This window comes from Pogoniulus pusillus, chromosome 6 (genome assembly GCF_015220805.1).
Source record: "Pogoniulus pusillus isolate bPogPus1 chromosome 6, bPogPus1.pri, whole genome shotgun sequence".
Classification (NCBI taxonomy): domain Eukaryota; kingdom Metazoa; phylum Chordata; class Aves; order Piciformes; family Lybiidae; genus Pogoniulus; species Pogoniulus pusillus.
In genome coordinates, this window is record NC_087269.1 from 5,962,378 (window position 1) to 5,983,603 (window position 21,226).

The 21,226-nt window shown below is 45.5% G+C and overlaps 1 protein-coding gene across 1 annotated transcript; it reads right to left on the reverse strand.

Annotated features, from left to right (window-relative positions):
- Positions 1 to 15,317: 15,317 nt before the first annotated feature.
- On the reverse strand, positions 15,318 to 20,941 carry KCNK18 (potassium two pore domain channel subfamily K member 18). Its single transcript, XM_064144072.1, has 4 exons — positions 20,914 to 20,941; positions 20,725 to 20,802; positions 19,498 to 19,644; positions 15,318 to 17,624 (listed from the first exon to the last, which is right to left on the reverse strand). The coding sequence occupies exons 1-4, from the start codon at positions 20,939 to 20,941 to the stop codon at positions 16,813 to 16,815; spliced, it is 1,065 nt and encodes a 354-aa protein (XP_064000142.1). The 3' UTR covers positions 15,318 to 16,812.
- Between the last annotated feature and the right edge of the window lie 285 nt (positions 20,942 to 21,226).

The following is a 21,226-nucleotide window of genomic DNA, read 5'->3' on the forward strand; positions in this document are numbered from 1 at the left end:
TGACATGGCATCCAAGACCTACTTATCTTCCAACACAGCCTGAAGTTAACATTGTGCTGACTGTGTTAGGCTTTGTTTTGACTGTTATTTTAATTTTAGTGTAATCAGTGGTGGTTTGGTTTGGTGTTTTTTTTTTCTTGTATATTTTTGTTTTTTCTGCTCTAGTTTTTATTTTGGCACTACAAAATAAATAATAAACCTTTCTCTCTAAGATGTTTTGCATGTTCATTTTCTAATGCTATAAAGGTCTGTGGAGATCAGTCCTGGGAACACAGAATTAGAAACTATTTTTTTCCTCCAGTATTAATTAAATCTTTTATCCTATGCTGGGAAAAAAACAGCATATTAAGCTTTGCCACAGTCCTCAGTGGTATTATTACCACATTTCAATGGTTGAGGGCAAATGAAGTCAAGGAAGGTTCTATTTTCCTTTAGGTCATCCAGCCAAAGTGATGAAAACTGAAAAATAGAGCCAAGAGTACCCACTTCTATAAGATATTTTCTTTCCACCAGTTGATGCTTCTCCCTAGCAAAACACAGAGCTGTGTGGGCAGTGGCTTTGACCTCCTTAGACTTCCTCATACATAAAGAAGTGTACGGAGACCTTGGTTTTCACTGGTTGCCTCCCACAGAGGTTTGAGTCTGGCTGAAGAGTACATACACTGAGATGCTTGAGCGTGTCCAGAGAAGGGCGACGAGGCTGGGGAGAGGCCTTGAGCACAGCCCTACGAGGAGAGGCTGAGGGAGCTGGGATTGGTTAGCCTGGAGAGGAGGAGGCTCAGGGGAGACCTTATTGCTGTCTACAGCTACCTGAGGGGTGGTTGTGGCCAGGAGGAGGTTGCTCTCTTCTCTCAGGTGGCCAGCACCAGAACGAGAGGACACAGCCTCAGGCTGTGCCAGGGGAGATTTAGGCTGGAGGTGAGGAGAAAGTTCTTCACTGAGAGAGTCATTGGACACTGGAATGGGCTGCCCGGGGAGGTGGTGGAGTCGCCGTCCCTGGGGCTGTTCAAGGCAGGATTGGACGTGGCACTTGGTGCCATGGTCTAGCCTTGAGCTCTGTGGTAAAGGGTTGGACTTGATGATCTGTGAGGTCTCTTCCAACCTTGGTGATACTGTGATACTGTGATAGTGTGGGCAGTAATCTCCAGGGTCCACTGGAGGAAACTCTTTTTCACCTCCTGAGAAACAGAAGAGGAATCAGAGGCAAGAGGACCAGCACCACTGCAGTCAGCAGACTCATCTCTGTTTCTGGCTCAGGCCATGAGCTGCTGTGTGGCTTGAAGACTTCTGTGCCTCAGTTTGCTCATTCATGCGTCTGTGGTTAAGGCATCTGAGATGTTTTAATACACCTTTAGATATAGAGAGTGTCTAAAAGGGAGATTTTAAACCGAGACACGACGGGGGAGCACCTAACCTATGCTGTATGTGGGGCATCACACAAAGCGATTTTTGTGATCTCACTTTACAACGAGATGGACCTCACCAAGTAAAGTTTAAGCACTTTATTATTCCTTCCTTCATGAACTTTATTCATCTACTACTCCCTCGAAGTCCCCACCTACGAACATCACTATTCCTAGGCAAATAAACTTGTCCCTAACGTTGCATGAAATGGTCTAAGTTCCACTCTGGCTACCAAAACAGTTGGACGGCAGCAGCGCAGGACCGGATCCCGAGGAGGTGTCAAAGGGTTGCTGGCTTTAGCTGAAATGGGAAGATCGACTCAAGCCCCCTGCCCGTAGCTCCTGAGCTCCCAGCTGTGCCATCTGGTGGCAGGTGGCCTCCCGAAGGAACGAGGTCTCGTTGCACCATCTAGTGGCTTCGGTTGACGGAGCTGGACTGATTGTTCGTAGTCCCAGTGACCAAGGAGTCCGAAGAATGAAAGCAGAGACGAGGCATCCGCAGTCACAGGCAGCGTTAAAGTGAACACAGGAAACACAAAACCCCAAAGTAACCTACACTAGAATTTTTCAATCGTCATTTCCCCCATCCCTGATTTTCATTTCGTGTTATCACCATTTAAAGAACAAAAAGCAGAATCATGGAGTCATAGAATCAACCAGGTTGGAAGAGACCTGCAAGATCATCCATAGGAAAGAAAATGAGGAGGAAGGGATTTTCACGATAAAGCCTGGAAAAGGCATCAGTCCAACCTCAGCTCCAAGGGCTGAGACTGTGAAGGTCAGACCATAACTCCACCTTGGTGAAATTCATAGAATCACAGAACTATTCCACTTGGAAAAGCCCCTGATGATACCAAGTCCAACCAATATCCCTGCTCTACAAGGTGCACCCTAAACCATATCCCCAAACACCACAAACAAACTTCAAACACATCCAGGGTTGGTGACTCCACCTCCCTGGGCAGCTCATTCCAGTGCCTGACCACTCTTGCTGGGGAAAAAAAAATGAAATCCTAATGTCCAGTCTAAGCCTACCCAAAAATCAGAGGACAGAAATGATATTTACTCCTCCTGGGGAGTAAAAGATCAAATGCTGCACACTATTTACAAGGTCTTGTAGTGACAGGAGGAGGAGGAATGGGTTTAAACTGGCAGAGGGGAGATTTAAACTGGATGTTATGAAGAAGTTCTTCACAGTGAGGGTGGTGAGACACTGGCACAGGTTGCCCAGGGAGGTTGTGGATGCTTCCTGCCTGGAGGTGTTCAAGGCCAGGATGGATGAGGCCTTGAGCAGCCTGCTCTAGTGGGAGGTGTCCCTGCCTATGACAGAGGGTTGGAACTGGATGATCTTTGATGTCCCTTCCAACCTAAACCGTTCTATGATTCTATGATTGGAAGTTCAAAGGGAGATTATTGCACTTGGATGTGGTTTAGAACCAGGCTTGGTAGAGCCAGATAATGGTTGAACTCAAGAGAGGTCGTAGCCAGGTGGCATTGATCTCTTGTCCCAGGCAACCAGCAACAGAAGAAGGGGACACAGTCTCAAGATGTGCCAGAAGAGGTCTAGGCTGGATGTTAGGAGGAAGTTCTCCACAGAGAGAGTGATTGGCATTGGAATGGGCTGCCCAGGGAGGTGGTGGAGTTGCCACCCCTGGAAGTATTCAAGAAAAGACTGGATGAGGCACTTAGTGCCATGGTCTAGTTGATTGGACAGGGCTGGGTGACAGGTTGGACCTTGGAGATCTTTCCAACCTGATTGATTCTATGATTCTATGATCTGACAGCTCAAATCCTGCACATTGCCCAACTCTCTCTCAGACATCATAATCTGCTTCAATGTATTTTCCTCTGAATCCTGTTGTTTCAATCCCTTCTTGCTAGGAAGGTCTCTCCCAGCTTAGCATATTTCTGCCCAATTTTGACAAATGTTTCAGAGAGCAAACCAAAGAGGCTGTGAATTGAAACAGATGTTCCCAGGTGGCCAAGAAGGCCAATGGCATCCTGGGCTGTATCAGGAATGGTGTGGCCAGCAGAACCAGGAAGGTCATTCTGGCTCTGTACTCAGCACTGGTTAGGTCACACCTTGAGTACGGGGTCCAGTTCTGGGCCCCTCAGTATAAGAAAGATGTTGAGGTGCTGGAATGTGTCCACAGAAGGGCACCAAGGCTGGTGAGGGAGCTGGAGCATAGTCCTGCGAAGAGCAGCTGACGGAGCTGGGGTTGTTTAGCCTAGAGAAGAAGAGGCTTAGGACAGACCTCATTGCTCTCTACAACTACCTGAAGGGAGGTTGTAGCCAGGTGGGGTTGGTCTCTCCTCCCAGGCACCCAGGGACAGAACAAGAGGACACAGCCTCAAACCGCACCAGGACAGGTTAGGCTGCACATTAGGAAGAAATTCTTCACAGTAAGAGTGATTGGCATTGGAATGGGCTGCCCAGGGAGGTGGTGGAGTCCCCATCCCTGGAGGTGTTTAAGAGGAGGCTGGATGAGGCACATAGTGCTCTGATTTAGTTAATTAGAAGGTGTTAGGTGATAGGTTGGACTTGATGAACTTAGAGGTCTTTTCCAACCTGGTTAATTCTGTGATTCTGTGAAGTTTTCTCTGAGAACCTGTCAGTCTCTCTCAGTCTCTTCTCACCAAATAACACTCATCCAAGTGTGGTTGCTCTCCTGACTGATGTCTTTTGTGCACCTGTTCCAGCTTGCTTGAAAGGCAGCTCTCCTCTGTGAACAAGTGATGCTCATGGACTCCTGAGTACAGCTTCTCTTCCTATATATCACATAATCTTCACAATATAATAATATGACCATAAACAGTTCTACATAAGCACTTCTCTGACACATATGGCTTCTGGTTTCATTAAATACACTCAGCCTTTCAAATCAATCACGTTCCTCTTTCCACATTGTGAAGAGGAGAAAGGTGTTTTGTTCACTCAGTGCTTGTCAAACTGTTGCTGTGTTGAATCACCTCCCTCTTCCATTTTTCTGGGCAGCTGCAAGCACCTTGAGTGAGTGCTCTCCAGATCATCACTGAATGCTAAATTAACAGTTGAAGACTGACAAACACAATGCTTTTCTCAATAGTCAGAGAAGTCATGCAAGAGGTTTATGATCACATCAGATATTTATAAATGCTAACACTAATGCATTGGTCAGGTGTTGGGACAGGTAAGGTGTCCATGAACTGGACCACAGCTGGTAGGGTGAAGTGCCACAGCTGGGACAGGACAACTAGACAACGCACAGCCTTTCCTTGTCATGAAGTTTCATTGTGTTGCACTCAGCTTCTGCACTCAGGACTCCTATTTCAGTAGGTTTCTGCCTTTTTGAAAAACACTGCAGCTGCTCCACAGATCTACTCAATCACCCAGTGACACATATTTGTACACTTGCCATAAAGACTTTTTCTTTCTTGCTTAGCCAGCACAGGCAGGAAGTGATAAGGTCTGCTTTAGTTACAGAGATGCATGCTGTGGCAGGCATGTAGCTAGAAACTCACAGATAAGGGATGGTTACTTAAGGTCCTTATCTAAGATGCTCCAAGGAATGGTCACAGTAAAAATACCAAACACCAGCAATAATCATTAACAGAATTGAAGGAGTCTGACTCTGATCCTATGCTGGGTTCATAATTTCATGATTTTACTGGCTTTGACAGATCTGCTTCCTTCTGAAACTGCTGAAAGCAACATCAGGGCCCAAATCTTTTGTCCTCCTTATTTATAATTGAGCTAGTCTGAAAGGTTGTACATCTCCCTGGTGTATATCTCCTTGGTGATGCACTCCAGGCTAAAAAGCAGGTGAAATTTTTAGATCAAATAGGCTTTTACCCAAGTCAACCACTTCAAATCCTTCTGTCTGAGGTGATAGGCTGGAGAATTAACAGAAACAGCCTCCATAATATTTTTTTAATGACATCTTTTTCCAAACAACAGAAATACTGAGAACAGTTTCTAACATGGTTTCCTGGTCCCATAAGTAAAAGCTATTAAAACTGAGGGTGTGGGGAATGAAGGGGGGGGGGGGGGGGGGATTAGAAGGGAAAAAAAAAAAAAAAAAAAAAAACAAGAAAAGGGGGGGGGAAAAAGGAAAAAAGAAAAAAGATAAGGGAAAAAAAGAAGGAAAAGGGAAAAAAAAAACCTCCACCCAAAAAAACCCCAAACCAAAACCAAAATCCCAAACCCTAATCTGATTTAAAAGCACTGGACTTAGATTAAGCTCAAGGGCTGGTCAAAGTGTTTATTTCAACATCATCCCTGAAGTCTATTCTAAAATTGTCTGAAGATTGAATTAAATTACTTCCTTAGTTGCTGTGTTTATAGCATTGTTAGTATCAGTGCTTCTGTCTCTCTGTTCTCTTTTAATGGACAACAAGGCCAGCAGAAGGAACCTCCATGCTTCTCTAAGGAAGAAGTGAATCTCTAGCCCATCACAGGTGAGCTTTGGTGTCCCAGGAAACACATCACACATCTTGGATTCTGCCTCAGGGAACTCAGATGGCGAGCTCTGCCCATAACCAATGACAAAACATGGCCATAGAAAAATTAATTAACTCTTGAGGGAGTTGTAAGACGTCTCTCAATGTTTGTTTAATTTTGACCAAGAAGAACTTTCATTTGTTTCACTGAGAAGTTTTCCAGTCTCCAGTGACTGCAGGTCACTGCTGATAATGAAGCAAACCAACCCCCCCTTTCAAAGGGAAAAGAAAAGACAAGCAAGGACCAGCTTGAATATAGTTAATAATCTTTCCTTGAGATGGCAATTTAGGGATGAGATGGCTCTTCTAAAACCAAGAGCAAAGGTATTTGTCACAAAAAAACCCATATTTTACTTGTCACTTGTTTCCAAACCTGAATTATAGAATCATAGCATCAACCAGGTTGGAAGAGACCTCCAAGATCATCCAGTCCAACCTAGCACCCAGCCCTAGCGAGTCAACTAGACCATATGAGCCTTGCCATGCATCACAAGATCAGAATTCAGCCCTGTGCTTCTTAGGTAGCATTTAGAAGCTGATTTTCTCCTGGACGATATGGAAACATTGGGAATCATCCCTAGAGAAAAGAAGTCCTCTCTCATCAGTAGAGTGACCTGACACATCACCATTTCTGTGTGAAAAGATGGAGTCACATCATGTGCAGAATATCAAAGAGTTTTCTCTTTTGAGTCCTTCCCTTCCTATTCACAGAAACAGCTCATTTCAGGGAGTCATTCAAAGACAAAACCACTAAAACCCTTTCAAAAGCCTTCTTTAGACCATCAACATTTTGCTGTTCAACTAAAAATCCTCCTACAAATCCAGATTTGCTTTGAAAACATCTCATAAATGTGCTGCTACACTACACTCAAAACCTCTGTTTTCTTAGAGTTGCTTTTAAGTGTCAAAAGCTTACAGTCAGGCATCAGCCACTCCTATCACTTCTGTGAGGACAGACTGAAAGAGCTGGGGTTGTTCAGCCTGAAGAAGAGGAGGCTCTGAGGTGACTTTATTGTGACCTTCCAGTATCTGAAAGGGGCCTATAAAAAAGCTGGGGAGGGACCAACCCTGATGATACTGTGATATTGTGATACTGTGACTGTTCAGGATATCATGGAGTGACAGGACGAGGGTTAGGGTTAGGGCAGCAAAGCTGGCGATGGGTAGGTTCAGATTGGACATGAGAAGGAAGTTATTCACCATGAGAGTGGTGAGACTTTGGAATGGGTTGCACAGGGAGGTGGTTGAGGCCCCATCCCTGGAGGTGTTTAAGGCCAGGCTGGATGAGGCTGTGGCCAGCCTGCTCTAGGGTAAGGTGTCCCTGCCCATGGCAGGGGGGTTGGAACTAGATGATCCTTGTGCTCCCTTCCAACCCTAACTGATTCTATGATCACCCAAGAAGCAGAGAGCAGCCCTGTGTTTTTGGCTGGCAAAGTGTACTTTGAAAACTATCCATTAAGCATGAGTGAAATCTAAGCAGCCAAAGCTCTCCTGAGACTTTAGATGGTAGTGTGAGAAAAAAAACAGCCTAAACTCACATGTGATATCAAGCTGGTGGGAAGGTTTCACATGTACCATGAATTCCCCAAACTCCCCAATTACTTTAGCAGCAATAATGTCTATTACTCACCAGAAGGAAAGTGTGAAGTGGGAAAACTGCTGAACGTTGAGTGTCTGATACCCACAGTTGGAGTCCCAACCTCCAGCTTTGGCACTGCTTCTGAAATCTTTTGTCACATGTGACAAAAGACAGCAAACTGGTGGCTTCCCCTGCAGGGCACTGATCAGAGAGCATGATGACAGTTTACATCAGATGGCAGATCAAATAACTTTCCTCCAGCAGTGCCTCAAGTACATTGGCAATTTTATATCCTGATTTTGTGCTGTCTTCTCTCTCCGTTTTCGTGTCGACACAGGACTTGGCGGAAGCAGACAATGTAATTAGTGTTGTTAGATAACATCCTCACCCTGATTTCTTATCAGTAGGTGCTTAACACAATAATTCATTTTCGCTGTCAAATCTCTACTCCTTTCTTTTGGACTCCTCTCTTTTTGATTTGCTCTCCTTTCACTTCTTGCCCATTTATTTCCATTTCTTCTGAGCTTTGGTATATCCCACAAAGGCACAAGTTCGGTGTCAGGAGTACTCTGGTTGTGCCCAAAGACTAAGAGCTTTATCAGCTTGAAAAAGTCTGAACTAACCTCAGAAGAGAGTAGATTTTATCTATTGAGAGACCAAATTTTTACCTCAAAGCACAAGAAAGAATAAAAATAAATCAAAACCATGAGCACACAAACCAACTAACATTTGTCCAAGCACTTCCCAAAGCTCCCTAATGAGTACCACGTGCAGACAGCCAGCTCTTAGCACGCACAAGCAATGCATTCATGATCTTCATCATCCATGAAGGTCTGCACTCAGAGTTCAGGCTGCTAGCCTAAAAATATTGGCCTCGTATATGAGAGATTGGTTGTCTTCACAGAGCTATTACTTGCAATGAGTGATGGAGTAAATTCCTGGTACTTCTGTCACCATCTGTGCCTGTGTACTTTAACAAAGATAACTGAAACGTATCCCAAGCAACTTCATCACAAGAGCCAGCAGTGTGCTCTTGTGGCCAGAAGGACCAATGTCATTCTGGAGTGTATTAGAAGGAGTGCGGGTAATAGGTCGAGACAAGTTCTCCTGCCCCTCTCCTCTGCTCTGGTGAGGCCACATCTGGAGTACTGTGTCCAGTTTTGGGCCCCACAGTTCAAGAAGGACATAGAACTGCTTGAGTGAGTGCAGCACAGAGCCACAAAGATGGCTCAAAGGAAATGGAACCTCTCTGTTACAAGGAGAGCCTGAAGGAGATGGAACTCTAAAGCTTGGAGAAGACTGAGAGGTGACCTCATCAATGTTTGCAAAGTTGTAAAGGGTGAGTGCCAGGAGGATGGAGCCAGGCTCTGCTCTGTGATGCCCAGCCACAGGACAAGGGGCACTGGGTGGAAGCTGAGGCACAGAAGTTTCATTTAAACATGAGGAGGAATTTTTTTCCCTGTGAGGCTGCCAGAACACTGGAACAGGCTGCCCAGGGGGGCTGTGGACTCTCCCTCTCTGGAGATATTAAAAACTTTTCTGGACACATTCCTGTGTGATTTGTTCTAGGTGATCCTGCTCTGGCAGGGGGGTTGGACTGGATGAGCTTTCAAGTTCCCTTCCAGTCCCTGACATTCTGTGATTCTGTGATCTCCCCTGCTCTGTGTGAAATGCAGGTTGTCAGTTTGGATGTCTTGAAAATACTTCTTTTCTGCCTTACCTTCAGTGTGTTAGGTAAGGAAGAAAGAGAGAGGTAGTCTAACTAAATACTTCAAGTTGCCTTTAGAATATAAGGCAGAATAGCTGAGTGCAGCCTGTGGAAGTGTTTAATACTATTGCTACTACTGCCACCAATAGCAATAATTTTAAAACTAATATTATTAATAAATTATTGATAATAATATATAATATATAGAATCACAGAATCACAGAATTGACTGGGTTGGAAGAGACCTCTAGGACCATTGAGTCCAACCTGTCACCTAACCCTTCTAATTAACTAAACCATAGCACTAAATGCCTCATCCAGCATCCTCTTAAACACCTTCAGGGATGGGGACTCCACCACCTCCCCAGGCAGCCCATTCCAATGCCAATCCCTCTTGCTGTGAAAAATTTCTTTCTAATCTGGAGCCTAAACCTGCCCTGGTGCAGTTTGAGACTGTGTCCTCTTGCTCTGTCCCTGGGTGCCTGGGAGAAGAGACCAACCTCACCTGGCTACAACCTCCCTTCAGGTAGTTGTAGAGAGCAATAAGGTCTGTCCTGAGCCTTCTCTTCTCCGGGCTGCACACCCCTAACTCCCTCAGCTGCTCCTCCTAGGGCTTGCACTCCAGCCCACTCACCAGCCTTGGTGTCCTTCTCTGGACACGTTCAAGTACCTCAATTTTTTTCTTAAATTGAGAAGCCCAGAACTGGAATAAAGGTGTTCCACTTGTGGAAGCCAGAGAAAATAGTAAGACTCATCATTCTAGGCTCACAAAACACTCACAACTTCTGGCAACAGACACATATGGAACATATGATGCACCCTGTGGTCTGGAAATTAGTATCACAAGGTATGTTGGGAACCTGGGAGTGAAGAGTACTGCAGGGACTGCTCTTAGATGGAGTCTCAGCATTCCCCTCTGCTGAGCTTGCCACCACACATGCTATTAGCATTCATTATATAAGAGCATTTTTGTGATGTGGGTGCATCTCCACCTGGAGTGAGTTGAGAAAGCATAAAGGCCATCAAAGTGCTATCAGATGTTATTAACGTTGAGCTCACTAAAATCTGGGCTGCATCTGAACTACTGCTGCCCAGATGACAAGTCCTACAGCCCATTAAGAACTTCCTGAGTCCTCAGACATACTGCTCATGTAAAAAAAAATGCTTCTGAATGGGTTGTCATTCTTTAAATGACAAAGCAGAGAATAAGAGGAATAGTTCTGACAGTTTCATTAATGACTTTTCAGTCCAGTCCCTGTATCTTCTTTCTGCCCCTCTTTTATCTTTCAGGAGGCTTCCTTGTGCAGACTTTTTTCTGCCCTCCCCACGGCTGCTGCTGTTGAGGCATGCTGAAGTCCAACATCCATGATCACTGTGCTGATCTAAGAAGGGTTCTCCAACCACAGGCTGGCTGCACAGAGCTTCTCCCAGCTAAAGGCACCATCCCTCACCATATTTTCAGTCTCTCAAGCATCTTTTCACCACATTTAGGTCTATGCAGAAAACGAGTTCTTCCTCTGCTGTTGCTGTAATTCTCTTCCTCTACCCCTTCTGCCCCAAGATTATTTTTCTCCTTTTATGCTCATTCCTCCATCCATCCCTCTGTAATTCCCACACTAGGACTACCCTCCTCTCCATTCCTAAGTGCTCGTGACAGCTGCCATCTTGGCCCAATCAGGAGTGATTGATCCAGCATCCTTCAGCGCCAAAGTGCATTTGATCTGTAAAGCTCTCCAGCTGGGTGTGTAATAACTCATATCCTTTGTGGGTTACACATCAAGCAAGTCTTTCCCCTTTAGTCACGTCTTTCCTCATAGAAAAGTTCTTCCACAAAGACCCTCATGGCTAATTCACCATCTTATGCAGCATGTGAGGGGAAAAAAAGGTACAAAAAGCAGCATTTTGCGCTGCTTTGATGCAAACAAAGCTGATTTCCATGTCGACTTTGGTGACTAAAAACTTAGGAGGGCAGAGACTGTGAATCCTTCTAGGATTGGAAGGTAGGAGAGCCCTGCAGAGGGACCTGGACAGGCTGGATGGGTGGGCAGAGGCCAATGGGATGAGATTGAACAAGGCCAAGTGCAGGGTTCTGCACTTTGGCCACAACAACCCCAAGCAGTGCTATAGGCTGGGGACTGAGTGGCTGGAGAGCAGTCAGGAGGAAAGGGACCTGGGGGTACTGATAGATAGTAAGCTGAAGATGAGCCAGCAGTGTGCCCAGGTGGCCAAGAGAGCCAATGGCATCCTGGCCTGCATCAGGAACAGTGTGGCCAGTAGGACAAGGGAGGTTATTCTGCCCCTGTACTCAGCACTGCTCAGGCCACACCTTGAGTCCTGTGTCCAGTTCTGAGCCACTCAATTCAAGAAGGATGTTGAGGTGCTGGAACATGTCCAGAGAAGGGCAACAAAGCTGGTGAGAGGCCTGGAGCACAAATCCTATGAGGAGAGGTTGAGGGAGCTGGGGGTGTTTAGCCAGGAGAAGAGGAGGCTCAGGGGTGATCTTATTACTGTCTACAACTACCTGAAGGGACATTGTAGCCAGGTGGGGGGTGGCCTCTTCTCCCAGGTAACGAGCAATAGAACAAGGGGACACAGTCTCAAGTTGTGCCAGGGTAGGTATAGGCTGGATATTAGGAACTTCTTCCCAGAGAGAGTGATTTCCCATTGCAATGGGCTGCCCAGGGAGGTGGTGGAGGCACCGTCCCTGGGGGTCTTCAAGAAAAGCCTGGATGAGGCACTTAGTGCCATGGTCTAGTTGATTGGATAGGGCAGGTTGATAGGTTGGACTGGATGATCTTGGAGGTCTCTTCCAACCTGGTTGATTCTATGATTCTATGATTCAGACCATGGTAAGAGCAGTGAACTCATAAATATGTATGCCTGAGGATCACTAAATGAGTGAGACTCACTCACTACTTTGTTTCATTTCATTAACTTCGTGGCTGCTTTTCATAGAACCATCAACAGCCTGGGGTGGATGGGAGCTCCGAAGGTCATCCAGCCCAAGCCCCTCCACAGTCAGCAGGGGCATCCTCAGCTACACCACGTTGCTCAGAGGCCAGTTGAGCCTCACCTTGAATGTCTCCAGGGATTGGGCCTCGATCACCTCCCTGGACAACCTGTTCCAGTATTCCACCACCCTCACAGTCAAACACTTGTTCCTGACATCCAATCTAAATCTGCTTTTCTCTACTTTGAGGCCATTCCCCCTTCCTTACTGAGCTACATTCAGGTTCTGCTGCACAGACCTGAGCACTGCCCTTGCTGCCAGCACATGGGGGGCTCTGTACTGTTCTATCATCTGGGAAACCACCTGCCAGCCTTGACAGAAAGAAAGTTAGGACCAAACATCCTTGTTTGTGTGAGGTCAATGCTTCAGTGCACCTGAGCAGAAGACATAATTACATTTTTATCCCAGGCATTCAGACGCATATCTAGCTCTCCACTCCCCTTTAGGTGCGCATGAGGAGAGACTGAGGGAGTTGGGGCTGGTCAGTCTAGAGAGGAGAAGGCTCTGAGGTGACCTTATTGTGACCTTTCTGTATTTTAAAAAAGCTGGGAAGGGGCTTTTTGGGATGTCAGGTAGTGGGGGAAATAGGGGGACTAGGGGAAATTGAACAAAGCTAGAAATGGGTAGGTTCAGACTGGATGTTAGGAAGAAGTTCTTCAGCATGAGGATGGTGAGATTCTGGAATGGGTTGTCCAGGGAGGTGGTGGAAGCCCCATCCCTGGAGGTATCAGTGTTTAAGGCCAGGCTGGATGAGGCTCTAGACAGCCTGATCCAGTGTGAGGTGTCCCTGCCCATGGCAGTAGGGTTGGAACTAGATGATCCTTGTGGTCCCTTCCAACCCTGACTGATTCTGATTCTATGATTTGCTGCAAGCTGATTGTGTTGTGTTGCCTATATCACATTTTCTGTGATGTGGTTTGCAGAATCAGAATGTGGTTCGTCTACCTTGCACCCAAATGGGTAATTCAGTATCTCTTCAGGAATTAGACTTCACTGACTATTTTGCAAGCTATATAACAAGAAAGTTCTTCACTGAGAGAGTCATTGGCTACTGGAATGGGCTGCCCGGGGAGGTGGTGGAGTCGCCGTCCCTGGGGCTGTTCAAGGCAGGATTGGACGTGGCACTTGGTGCCATGGTCTAGCCTTGAGCTCTGTGGTAAAGGGTTGGACTTGATGATCTGTGAGGTCTCTTCCAACCTTGGTGATACTGTGATATTACAGACATTGAAATCAAGTCAGAACAAGATCATGCAGACCAGTATTCCATCTCTGAGAGACAGTGGGTTACAAATAAAGAACACAAAGCCTGTAGCAATGCTTCCTCCTCCTCTACCTATTAGAAACTTAGTTATTATTGAGACAAAAGTGTTGCCTTTATATCTGATTGCTTTTCTTTCATGATTTCTTTCCTATCTCCCATTGATCTAATGTGTACTTCTAATCACCACATCCCATGCCCAGGAGCATCTACAGCTTAATTACACGTTGTGTGAAATGTCATTTTCTCTTCTTTTCTTAAACCTGCCACACACGAGTTCCATTTTGGCAGCCCTGGATCTCATAATGAAAGATGTTTACCAATCCATCCCAGTTAAGGGCCACAAGCTACTGGGGCTGGAGGACAGAAATGCCTCTTATTTTGAGAAAATAGAGCCTTAAAAGTGCCATGAGTCTGCAGCTAGTGGTGGTTTGGGGCAGCAAGCTGGCACTGCACCCAGCAGCTCAGAGGAGTTCTGTTGCAGCCAGCTGGGGCTCAGCAGCAGGGATCAGTGGGAGCAGTCTGCTTGGGAAAAACGGGCTGAGAGCCCGGGGTGATGATGACAGAGGCAGGGCATGTGCCACGTTTGCATCAAAGATGAGTGTCAGGTCCTCATAGTCTTGCACTGTAGTAACAGGAACAGTAAATTCCTGTCAGCAAGTGCAACTCCATAGTAATGACATGGGGTAGAGCTTGCAGCTTGGAAAGAGGGCAGCAAGGAAAGTGAGTTCCTGTACACCTGGGGCTGTTTACTTTGGAGAAGGCTGAAGAGAAGACTGGGAGAAGATCTTATATTATGTTGTGATAGGACAAGGAGCAATGGATGGATGCTGCAGCACAGGAGGCTCCAGCTCAACACAAGGGGGAACTTCATTACTGTGAGGGTCACAGAGCACTGGAACAGGCTCCCCACAGAGGCTGTGGAGCCTCCTCTCTGGAGACTTTCAAGGACTCTCTGGATGTGTTCCTGTGTGTCCTGAGATAAATTTTACAGTCCTGCTCTGGCAGGGGGTTGGACTAGATGATCTCTTTGGGTCCCTTCTAACCCCTGATATCCTGTGAGCTTGTGAAAGCTGCTAACTGCCCTCCTTTGGCCATAACTAGAATGCTTTAGTGCAGAATCCTTTTTGCAAGTCCAGCCAGCATTTTCTGGGTTTATAAAGTAAGTATGAAGTATCAAGTCAATGAGAAATCTATAGGAGATGAATCGAGGAGTAGAATCATAGAATCATAGAATCAACCAGGTTGGAAGAGACCTCCAAGATCATCCAGTCCAACCTAGCACCCAGCCCTATCCAGTCAACTAGACCATGGCACTAAGTGCCTCAATTCTTCTCCATGAATGAGATCTCACTGATATGAGAGAAACAAATCCAATGACCAATCAATGACCTGGACATCAGGAAAGATTTTTTTCCCAGCAAGAGTGATCAAGTATTGCAATGAGCTGCCTAGGTAGGTGGTGGAGTCACCAACCCTGGAATATGTTTAAAAGTCATTTGAATGTGGTGCTTGAAGATACAGTTTAATAGTGAACTTTGTATAGCAGGGATAACAGTTGGACTTGGTGATCCTGAGGGTCTTTTTTCATCCAGAATGATTCTGTGATTCTGTGATCAGTTCTTGCTAATGCTGGCAATTTTAGGTGCATCACAAAGAAAACCCTGAGGAGTAGGAAGTGCAGTTCTCTGCTCCAAAGCCCATTATACCCTCCAAGTCTTTTCGTTGATACCTGAAAACTTTGGCAAGGGTCCACTGATTTTAATCCAAAACCACAAAATAAAGTAATAAGAGAGCAGTCTGAATTGAAGAACTTTTGTCTGTGAAGCCAAGGTCATGGAAAACACACAACAAAGTTAACAGAAGTTCCTTCCAGCTGCTGCATTCTTTATTGTGATTCTTATAAAGCACTTTTCTATGTATCACCATTCGTTATATATTTTGCATATCATCAGTGCTGAATCACAATGAATTATCAGGAAAGGGTTGAATATACAGTGCCAGGTACACAGGGTGGAACAGGGGTAAGCTGCCATGGAAATACTCTGAAAATCTCACTTTCAAAAAGGCAAATAATGCACATCCTGTCACAGTCAAGCACGCTTGAATACCTAGAGATGTTGTTCCCATTCAGTGGGCATGCATGTCATGTCAAGTTAAAAGGTGGCAAATTAAAGTCAGTGGTTTCTTTTATAGAGTTTTTTTGTGTTATGTTTTGGGTTGGGTTGGCTTGGGGTTTTTTTTTGGACATAAAGCATTATCTGTCACTGATAGGTCAACTCCCATTATTAATAATATAAGCAAAACCTTGATGAAATAGCATTATTGGCGTATTAGTGTGCTCCACAAACACATAATTACAGGATCCTCCCCATGTCCCAGTGAAGCAGGTAAGCTTTTGATCCCATGAGTGGGTCAAGGACCTCCCAGAAGTCAAGCAGTCTGTGCAGAGTGAAACCTAGATCAGGAGCGAAGACTTCTGAGATTGGTGTCCCCAGATCGTCATGCTTCTTTAACAGTGAAGAGATGGAGCTTCTTTCCACAGCTGTAGTCACCTTTGGGTTTGCTGCATGCCTTCCCCAAGTGATTGCCTCAAAGCAGGACCCATCATAAGCACTTCTATAGCCAGGCACCATGAGACACTTGCCAATTCTAGGCTGAGCAGAGTACACGTAACCATGATGGAAAAGGAACAGTTTCAACCCTGAACATGTGGATAATTTTTCTGACAACTTTCTAGACAGAGGACAAAGAAAGATATGAAAAGTTGGTGTCCTTCATTTCCTTTATTTTGCAATTCCTCTGGCCTGCACAAGGCACAGGTGCAAAGTTTGTGATACACAAGGTCATGGCTGGGTTCATGCTTTTTCTCCTCATGTCTTTCTGTCAATGACAAATCACACTGCAGTAGCATCCTGACACAGTTCAGTACCAACAGTCCAACCACGCTGTCCTTGGTAGCAAACAAGGTGACAGGATGAGACAGTGATTTGGGTCTTGCCTGGACAAATGCTTATAAAAACTGGCTTACTGTGGGAGAGAGGACAGAAAGGCTGATGAAAGTCAGAGATAGGGAGCACTGGCAGGAAGAGCCTTGAAAGTCAGAGCTCTGCAACAGATGCCAAGGAGCATTGACAGGGAGAGCCTTCTGCTTCTTCATCATGCATCATCTTTTATTCTTTACAAGGTGAGACCCTGTTGGAAAGTACTCCCTGGAGAGGTCTTTGCCTAATAATTCCTGGGATATTCAACCATTTCACATCAGATTCTTGGAAGAAATCGGGGCCTCCTGCCACCCCAAGACAGAAATTCACAGGAAAAGTTTCATCTGATCACACTGGCCAGTGCTTACAAGTGAAGGAGAAAAGACTGCCCTTATTTGGGATATATCTCCTTTGGTGGCATCTTTTTCTCCCCACAAAAGGAAATCACCTGTTTATACAAACCAATCAAACGCTCTTGGCCCAGCTTAAAAGCAATGAAGACAATTTCCATGCCAATAATAATATAGAGGGAACAAAACAAGAAAAACTTGGGATGTTCCAGCTGTGTGTCTCCAAATCCAATAGTCGTCAAGGTGATGAAGCAGAAATAAAAGGCTTCCTGAAAATCCAACCTTTTTTCCCACTTTGGAAGGATAGCAGCTGCACAGGAGATGTACACAAAGATGATCAGCACCATTAATACAATGGGCACATCGAGTTTTTCTAACTGTTGCCCAATTTTGTCAAAATTCTCCATTACTCTGGACATTGTCTTTCCCCTGGCTAGCTCGGGGCATGAGCTCCATCTCTCGATGCTTTCATTTCTTGCTGGTTTCCTGTGCTCACTCTCTCTGGCAATTAACATCTCAAAGATTTCGACATTACGGTATTTGACTGCCTTCCTCTTAACGCCTGCCTGACTTTTCAGCACTTCCATAATAGTCAAGGGCTCGTTGATGACTATTTTAGACTGTGCTCTGGATTTCAGTTCATCCCTTTTGTTGCACGTGAATCCAGCACAGAATTTAGAGGCTAGAACTTTTGCTTGCAGTTTCCTGAATTCATTGTATGACTTGGATAAGACAGTAGCAAGGATGTCTCCCATGTCTGTCAGGACCAAGAACATCAGAGGAATGCCAAATAAAGCATACAACATGCACAGATACTTTCCAATCCGTGTCACAGGATAGGTATTACCATAACCTTGAACAAAAACAGAGGGAGAGAAGAGAAAGGGAGAGAGATCATTGTGATTTATTAGGTATTCACATCCTCTGAGGTTTTTATTGTTGTCAATTTTAAAAGTCAATTTTTAGTCCAGAACATACTGTTCTTTTTGGCTTTGCTTTGAAACTATTCACATTCCTGAGTCTCCAATGCTGGTTACCAATGCAGCCATTCTACCTCTTCAAGCACTTCAACTATGGAGTTTGCCAGTTCTGTTGTTGTAACTCCTTCTATTTTACCTGCACCTTCTTGGCTGTTTGCCCAAACAAAGTTTGGGCCAGCTCAAGATGGGTGTTTAGGTTCTGTCCTGCTGGAGACTGCAATCAGGAAGATTTCCCAAACTGGGAAGGATCCAAAAGGCAAGACGGAAAGAGGTATCTTGGGGCCATGGGTGCCTCTACAGGGAAACCAAGCTGAGGACTGAGCTCAGAGAGACAACAGCTGATGCTGGGGAAAGCTAATGGACAGTGCACATGGAGCTGGGGGACCACCTGGGCCAGCCTCCCAGATCTCACAGTATCACAGAATCACAGAATGTCAGGGGCTAGAAGGGACCTCGAAAGCTCATTCAGGCCAACTCCCCTGTCAGAGCAGGATCACCTAGAACAGATCACACAGGATGCACAAGAATGCATCTAGATGGGTTTTGAATATCTCCAGAGATATTCAAATATCTCCACAACCTGCCCTGGGCAGCCTGTTCCAGTCTTCTGTCACCCTCACAGGGAAAAAAATCCTCCTCATGTTTACATGAAACCTCCTATGCCTCAACTTCCCCCCACTGCCCCTTGTCCTGTCATCAGGCATCACCCAGCAGAGCCTGGCTCCAGCCTTTTGGCACTCCCTCTGCACATGCTTATAAACACAAATGAGGTCATCCCTTACTGTCCTCCTCTCCAAGCTGCAGAGTCCCAAATCCCTCAGGCTCTCCTCAAAACAGAGATGCTCCGTTCCCTTCATCATCTTTGTGGCTCTGTGCTGGACTCTCTCGAGCAGTTTTATGTCCTTCTTGAACTGGGGAGCCCAGAACTGGACACAGTACTCCAGATGTGGCCTCACCAGGGCAGAGCAGAGGGGCAGGAGAACCTGTCTCGACCTACTACCCACACTTCTTCTAACACACCCCAGAATAGCACTGGCCTTCCTGGCCACTGTGTCTGTACTTCCCGGCACTTGCGATACATTAGCAAAGGGATAAAAGTTCCTTTGGGAACAAGCGTGAGGAGTTGCAGTTAGCAACACAAAGGGAGCCAAACCCGGAGCAGATGTTTCTATTTGATCTTAGGTCCTCTTTTGAAAGATGAAGTCAGAATGAAAAATTTCAGGTGTGACTTAAACATTTCCGTGTGTTATTAAGCCAGAGAAGTGGGAACAACAACAGCAGCATGGTTAATTACAGAGCCAGAGACTGACAGAGCTGGCTTGCACGTAAGGGAAGCAATGGAACAACAGTATTTGCATAATGAATTATCTCTTCCAATGAAGAAAACATTACCCAATGTAACACACAATAGTGGCAAAGATGAGGCTTGACTGAAAAGAGAGCTTTTTAATCTAATATAGTAGTTTGATATGCATGTGGTATGTGAGTGCATGGGATAGTATGCACACAAGGATGCAGCTAATCAGCGTGCACACCACACTCACTAAACTCTGGCTCGCTCCTCTGACAGCCACATCTCTGCAATCTCTTTTTGCACAACCCCTTGTAGCCTTATCACCAATAGACAGGAGAAAAATTCAGCAGGGATTTGGTAGGGTCTTTTTTATAATTCCCTGGAAGAAATAGGTTACAAAAAGCCACAACAGCAATCAATTCTGCAGGGGTTTACTTTACCTCTGAACTTACCCACAGTTGTAAATACTGTGCAGCAGAAAAAGAGAGAGCCAAAGAAAGTCCAAATATCTTTGGGATTGACAAACCAGTCTCGTTCAGCTGTGTTGAGCAGTGCATGGATTTTTTCTCTAAATGCCTCCTCGTTTGCTGTCATGTTATCTGTTACAGTAACAACAGGAGATATGGTGCATGCCTGCAGACCACCACTCAGGGAGCAGCCACTTTGTTATTCCAATGACATTTACTCCACATGAGGATTTTCTTGTACTGCTTTAAAGAATAAAAATATTCACCTCACCCTCCCCTTCCCCCCACTCCCTGAAAGTCAGTTAGGTCCAATGGCTTTGGTAAATAAAGAAGCAAGGAATAAATAAAGAAGCCATGCTCCAACAAAGTCAAAATATGACACAAAAATGAGCATAAGGAAGCAGAGCAGAAAGATTGAATAGTCAGCTTCCAGCCTGAATGCCCTGTTTTGCTTTGAACTCCCCAGGAGACTACTCATCTGTTGGCTCAAAGACACTTAGAACTGTGGGGTCATTGGCATATGACCAGTATGAACCACTCAGGTGGCACTGCCTGGCTGCGAATCCCAGAGCCTGCACCCCTAGTTCCTCCCCTCTGCAGCTAAGCTCTGCTTGAGAGGACATTATCTACAGGGATGCTTGCTCCAGACAGATCATGTGTCAGCACAGCTACATGAGTCAAAGTCCAAGCCCATGTTTGAGCCCTGACACAGATCCAGAAAGGTTTCTACCCCTTCCTCTCCTCTTTATCCTCTCCATCAGCACTACTAGGTTCAAGGTTCAGGAGAGCACCTGTCTCCATCCAAGCACCACATCACCAGAGGGCTGGTAGGGAGCTGGGAAGAGGGAGCTGAAAGAGACTTTTTGAGAGAGAGAATTGAGACCCCAGCAATCAGTGGGAAATATCATGAGACTCTCAGCTGCTCTTTAAGGACCTCAGGTAGCTTGGGCAAAAGGAAGAACACAGGCACCTCAGGAAACAGTCTTTTCAGGCAGAAACACAGTAAGCAGAGAAGCTTGCTGTCCAAAAATCACGGCTAAGGAAGAGAAGCAAACAGCAGCAGTCATGAGCCAGGCAGAGGGAAAATGCTGCTCACAGGTTCAGGCATTAATATTTTTAAGGATGTCTTCAAAAGCCAAAACCCTCACTCAAACAGCAAGAGAATGAGCACCTCCCTGTACAGTTAAGCCATTTTGAAATGCCAGTACATACCTGATAAATTTCTGGAGATGTACCACAGACTCTGCAGAAATTTTCTGTATTCTTCACTTAAATCGACCTTCCGATTACCTTCAATGTGGGAAAACATGAGAGCCCCAAGAAAAGCATAGATCACAAGAGACAGAATGAAGCAGGCATGAGGAAACACTGCCCAAAAGATTTTTTTACATGCCCTTTTACCTCGCAGAGGCTGTGATGTTGATGCCATCCTAAGCTCACTCCTTTTTTTCCCCCCCTTTTATTTATTTTTATTTTGTGGAGAGGACACAGCTTTTAGAAACAAGGATGAGGATGTAAAAGCTTTCACATCCTAGAAAAGCTTCTCCTGTGAAAACAAGGGTTGTTCTGCCTCAGGCTTTCAGATCACATGTCCTTATAAGTGAAGATTGCACTAGAGTCCCAATGGAAAAGGAGCACAACTAATCAAGCCTTGAAATGTTTCTCTGTCCCTGAAGGGCTATTGATCACCCAGCGCTGTAACGCACACAGATTG

Excerpts from the sequence above, each read along its gene's own strand:
- KCNK18 (XM_064144072.1), bottom strand. The coding sequence starts at position 20,941 with ATGGCATCAACATCACAGCCTCTGCGAG. Across the intron at positions 19,645-20,724 it reads CATCTCCAGAAATTTATCAG|ATAACATGACAGCAAACGAG; the intron begins GTATGTACTGGC and ends TTACTGTAACAG. Across the intron at positions 17,625-19,497 it reads CACAGTATTTACAACTGTGG|GTTATGGTAATACCTATCCT; the intron begins GTAAGTTCAGAG and ends TTTTTGTTCAAG.